The following is a 6,000-nucleotide window of genomic DNA, read 5'->3' on the forward strand; positions in this document are numbered from 1 at the left end:
GTAGACGACCTCCCACCTCTAGAGCCCGTGTCCGACAGCGACGTCGAACCTCACACAGCCGTCAGTGCAACAGCGGACGCCAGTAGCAACTGCGACTTAGACACTATCACATCCGAGTTGACCTCGTGCGAGTCGGAGGATGATGGCAATTCGGCAGACACTCCTCATCCGGAGGCAATCGAGCAGGAGATTTGCATGAAAGATCCGGAATCGAAAAACAGCATGGAAGGCAAGAACGCTCGCATCGCCGAGGCGGAGCACGAGGACGACTGCGCTGATCCGAATGTAGATCCAGACGATGGCGTGCAACAAGAAGATAAAAGACCGCCGAAGAGGGAAAAGAAGAGCTCGAAGGCTGTGGTTAAGGGACGTCCAGAGTCGACAGGAAATCGAGCGGTGGCAAAGAGCAAGGGGCTTTTGACGGAGACCAAGAAGAAGCGAATGAATAATGGTGATCCCACCCAGCAAGAGCTTCTGTTTGTGGGGGGAGTTGCCACGGTGTTAGTTGCGTACCTCCTTGCGTGTGTGTACAGCTTCTTTCACCCTGTAGTGATCCCCTTACCGAACTACGAGGAACTGTTCTCGGCGTACGATATCTCGAATGTTTCCGTGCACATTGTGAACCCCGTGGGAAACTCATCAATCACGCCACAAGGTGTTTCATTTGAGTGGGAACTTGCCAACTTTCCCACTGAAGCTCTGCATTTGTATGGCGCCGAGGTTTTTCGATACGAATTATTTTTGGACGACGAGGTTTTCACGTCGGATATAGGATTTCTTGCACTTGAAAGCGAAGACGACAATACTGAAGTGCTCAATCGCACTGTAAAATTTCCGATTCCTCTCCGAAAATTCACACACGACGGGATATTTAAGCTTCATCTCGAAGTTACTATCCCCATTCCTGGGCTAATCGAAGAGCTCACGACATACAAGAAAGATGTTTACGTTCGAAAGCCACCCACTCCCTCTAATGAGGACGAGGTACACCTATCGCTAACGTCTCCCTTGGATGGTGCTATCTTCGAACGACATCAGTCTATTGTCCTCGAGTACACCGCCGTCAATGTCCACACTCTCGAGTTGCTGATTGATGACGACATTTACTTGAAGAAAACCCACGTGGACGATGGCAATATGCTGCTGCGTGGACTCGGCGTGGGGCCGCACACGCTCGAAGTGAAAGCCGTGAACGACCAGAATAAAGTCACAGCGTCCAGTTTAGTGCATGTAGAGATAATGGAGTCAGCATAGGCGCTATTAACTGTAATTGGATGGAGTTAGCGTATGTTAGCGTATTACGGTACTGCACACGCTGTAAATTTCCCTGTAACGGGGAAGATTTATGCATTTTAGCGGTGAGCGAGGTGTTCTCTCTATCCTCATCCACACTCTTACTGCCAGACCTTCTTAGGCTTCCAGTGGAAGTTCTCGTACAGACGCAGCAGGTTGCGTTCGAGCATGGCCACCGTGACCTTACCCACCAGTGGCACGTACTGCACGCCCTTTATCTTAAGCAGCTCGGCCTCGTCCACGTTCTTGAAGGACGCGACGTTGATGATGACCGTGTTCTCGCTCACCCACTCAAGCGGCAGCTTGTAGCTCTTAACGGGGACGCCAGTAATGATGACACGAGACTTCTTACACGCCGTCTCCTGCGTCTCTTCGCTCGGGATGAGCTTACCGCGACGGAATAGGTACAGCGAGTCAATGTCGGCGCTGTACACGTCAGCGCCGTCATTCGCAAGCACAGCAGCCAATGGGCGGCCGACAATGTCACTACGGTTAATAACCGTGATGTTAACACCTGACAAGTGGTTGCCAGTAGGCTTGGTCTTGTCATAAACGCCAAGGTGTTCGAGGATCTTGACAATTGCCAAAGGTGTGCAAGGTAGCACGCACTTTTGCGTCTTCTCGTCGTCTACGTAGCGGATGTTACGGTACAAGTTGCCACGGTAGAATTGGCACAGTCCTTCCACGTCCTTCTTAATGCTGATGCTGTCGCGCAAAAAATCGTCCATGGTGCCACCGAAGAAGCTCGGGAAGGCGCCGAAGCACGGGTAGTACACGAGAATACCGTGCACATCCGAGTCTTTGTTGGCCTTCTCCAAAGCCTCCAGCAGCTCGTCCTTGGGCACTTCGCGCAGCTCGTAGCGGATGCCGTCGCGTGCACAGGCCTTGCCCGTCCACTCGGCGTACTTCTTGGCGGCCGGGTCGCCGTGAGCCAGCAAACCCACGAGCTTGGGACCCACGCCACCCATATCCTGCTCAATGTACTGGCGCACGGCCAAGCTGAAGGGCTCGGCGATGGTCGCAGCGTTCATTTTCGCACCGGCGGAGTCGGTCATCTTGATGTTTGTGGTAGACGTCGGTTTGACGGATGGCTGGCTGACCATTAAGCGAAAAACCGTTTGGTAAGAGCTCGATTTTTTAACGCTTTCGAAAAAAGGCCTCAATTAATATTTGATCATATTAGAAAGCCAAAATAATTAAGAGTCGTTGTTTTTTCAAAAAGAAACGCTTTGTTTAACACCTTTGAAATTCCTTTTTATTTTTTATCGCAATGATTTGATAAAATGTCATTTAAAAAAGTGTTTCGAAATTAAAGTGCTTTTAGAAAAACAGAAAGCTTTTTTCTCAGGGTGGCTCTTAGCCACTGCCACGTGTGCCATGCCATGGCACTAGAGATTGAGCCATGGTATGGCGTGGTTACGAATAGACCTGTCACTGTGCCATCATGAAAACTATTTTTAAAATATACATAAAATGCAATTAGAAGTAGCATGGCCCATGGCAATTGCCCCTTGCCATGACACTTGCGACTTTCGCTTGCGAGCTCGAATTTGGTCTCTATTCTTATCGTCGTAGCTCTTTTGATATGACAAGCGAGCGTCGCGTGTGCGCTGGTAGTAGCGCTTCTGTGCTGCCTTTATGCGTTCTTTGTTAGCGAGGTATTGTTCAGGTGAGTACGTCATCTTAGTATATAACTAACTTTTTTTTATCAGGATGAAAATTTCCTGATAAAAAAAGTGTTATTCCGATGACGAATAGATCACGAAGTAATATTTTGGTAATATCTTGGTAGGAGAAGCTGATGTCATTGAAGCGTTGAAGCACTCAATTCATTACGCACCTCGGGATACGGAACAAGGATTGCATACTGTTTGATGGTTTGAGGAGTCTTCTTGGTGAAAGTTTTGTAGTAGAGTGGTGGAAGCAAAAAGAAGAGTCGATTGCCGTTCTGACCCAGTTTCGCCAAATCATCCGCCGCCCCGCCCTTGATGTCATGCGTTTTTCCCACAGTCATCTGGAATCCACCGAACTGCGCCATCCACGCATCAATAGCAGTATAGTTCGATGTCCGAAGTACGTACAGCTGATTTGCATGTTGACCGACTTCCACACGCTCCGCTACTTGCCGAGGCTGCGATGACCGTGGAATGTCGATTGTACCATCAGCTGGAGTGCGTTTCCTCTTTCTAGAAAACAGCTCTCGATACACGAAAGTCCCACCCTGCTCCAGCCGATCCATAGAATAAAACTCAAAGATGTATCCACACAGTGATTGTGCTAGCGGGTTTCCATCTGACGAACCGAGAAGGCTTTGCAGCTTCGCGCGGTCAAATCGCCACTTTGTTCGAACAATCAACTGCATCGCCAAATCTGATGCATAGACGACTTTGTATTCTCGATACGGTTCTTGGCTGCGAATGTGAATCAAAGTCTGAACGATCGTGGTCTTCGAGTTGACCCCAGAGTGTATAGACACCAACATAATGCAATCGTCGAGAGAACAACTGCTGCATGCGGACATCAGCAAAGCTTGCGGGTTTGTTCCAATGTCTTGCAACACCAGGCGAGGTACACCACCCAAGCAATCAAATCGATTCTCCCACACAGCTGCTGCATGTGGATACATGGGAGCAATTGTCGCCAGTTCTTCTTTCGACCACAGTGGCATGTAGAAAACATCGGCAGTAGGAGGCTGCTTCTTGAACTCACCGATGCAGTCTCGTCGCGGTGTGCTTGCGAGAAGAACTGAGCATAGCCGGTAGGGAAGCCCAGGGATACTTGTTGGGTCCATCGAATCAACAAGGCACCACAGATCAGGCGACCAAAACTGTTCATTAAACTTGCTTGGCAACGCCAGACAGATCAGCATCGTCGATCCATCGAAGTAAAAGAGCTTATTGTTGTCGAAAAGCAGCACGCGCTTCTTCTCCTTGATCAATCTCCACAGGACATAGTAGACGAACACCGACTTTCCAACCCCAGGCGTGCCCGTGACGACAGCATACTTGACCATGCCCACATTTGGATTGAGCAGCGCTTGGTTGGCGATCACTTGGTACGAAGAGCGAATGTAGAGCTTCTGACGTCTCGTTAGCGGCAGCAACGACGAAAACTCGAGCCAATCACCAACTTGGTCAACTGTCGGGAATTGTAAGAAGAATGGATCACTGCAGTGGTCGAAAACACCGTCTAGAGAGACTGTTGGAACCGAGGACCCTTGCTCCGGAACCACCACCAGCACGTGAATTTGCTCACTGGATGGAAGCTCCATGTTGTTCTTCGTGTAAAACCACGTTGTTACGGTCTTTGAGCCCAGAATCGGTTCTCCGGCCGTCAGCGCATGGATGTAGTCATCAGATTCTCCTTCCACCAGCTTCAGAGCAGCCCGATGTTCGTCTGGGAGCCACTTAAGATTTTCCTCCTTCATCTCCTCCGCAGAAGGGCGGTAAGCAGGGACGACCTCTTTGCCGCTCTCATCTTCGACGGACTGCTTCGCCAGAAGAGCTGCAGCTCGTCCGCAGGAAACTGATACATCTTCTTCGAGTTGATCGCATCCTTCAACTTGCTAACCTTCGCGCCATCGTCAATCTCCACATCGAACGAGCTTCCTGCCTGACCGACAATCGCGCACTGCAGGGAAACCACCACCATCTTTACTCGAGACGGCAGGTTCTGGAATGAGGAAGAAGGGAGGGAGAATTTCTGGCGTACTTAAGCGGAAAAGAAAGCGCGTGACATAGATTTTCAACCAATGATGAGACGCCACGTCGCGCTGGTCCGAGCTAATCCTTGAGGTAAAAATCTGCCAGCGTATTGCTTTTATCAATGGCACGTGTTGCTGCAACCGCCTGGAAGCCGTGAGACGGGACAAAAGTACCCGACCAACGCCCGACTGCACCGGCGGGTACCCGACTAGTCAAAAGCCAGTTTGCCCACCCTTTTTTCGCGACAGCGTATATACGGATATTAATAAATGTATCTTAGCTAAGTCAAGCAAGCGCTTGTGTACCAGAGCATGCGAACTTCTACAAGTATGAAAGAAGGTAAATGTATTTTATTCAGTGAAGACACTAGCAAAGATATCTATAGCGCAGATACATCAGCAGCATCTTGTTCATCCACTGAACTTCTACAAGTCTGAAAGAAGGTAGATGTATATTTTTTAGTGAAGACACAAGCAAAGGCATCTATAGCGCAGATACATCAGCAGCTTCTTGTTCATTCACTCGAGTGGTGGCGCACCTGTGAACTGCTCAAATGCAAGCAAAATAAACAACCCGCAGTTATAGTTGCTCAATTAAATCCCCATGTCGGATTCGTACGCTTGCACTCGAAACCTTTCTCCCGTGGTTGTTGCTAGCATAGGTCTAAGTCGTTCTGCTACCACTCGAACGCTGGCCACGTAGCTTGATTTCATTGGATCGTAGATATACACGATACGTTTTGCGATGTCGATCATAATAGCACACCAATGGTTCGAATTGCTGCTGATCGGTATGAGTACACACTCCCCGGTAATTGTCGACAGAATGCTCTCGACAGTCTCAGCATCCATTGAAATATTCCTTCCCACAGCCCACCCAAACAAACTTGGGGTTATCACCACCACTCGCGGGTTGTTTGAGTATAGTTTTCCAAACTAGACTTAAGATGGAATCGGTAAGATTTCCCCGTCCGACACGATCTAATAGGTCAAACTAAAAACAA

At 49.1% G+C, this 6,000-nt stretch overlaps 1 protein-coding gene and 1 pseudogene across 1 annotated transcript; both read right to left on the bottom strand.

Moving 5' to 3' along the window:
* Positions 1-1,316: 1,316 nt before the first annotated feature.
* Positions 1,317-2,354, bottom strand: PITG_18545 (tetrahydrofolate dehydrogenase; the record flags this gene model as incomplete). Its single annotated transcript, XM_002997611.1, has 1 exon — positions 1,317-2,354. One exon carries the CDS (start codon positions 2,346-2,348, stop codon positions 1,395-1,397), a length of 954 nt encoding a protein of 317 aa, XP_002997657.1.
* A 638-nt stretch (positions 2,355-2,992) lies between these two features.
* Positions 2,993-4,961, bottom strand: PITG_18546 (annotated as a pseudogene; the record flags this gene model as incomplete).
* Between the last annotated feature and the right edge of the window lie 1,039 nt (positions 4,962-6,000).

The sequence above is a fragment of the Phytophthora infestans genome, genomic scaffold (genome assembly GCF_000142945.1).
Source record: "Phytophthora infestans T30-4 supercont1.69 genomic scaffold, whole genome shotgun sequence".
Classification (NCBI taxonomy): domain Eukaryota; phylum Oomycota; class Peronosporomycetes; order Peronosporales; family Peronosporaceae; genus Phytophthora; species Phytophthora infestans.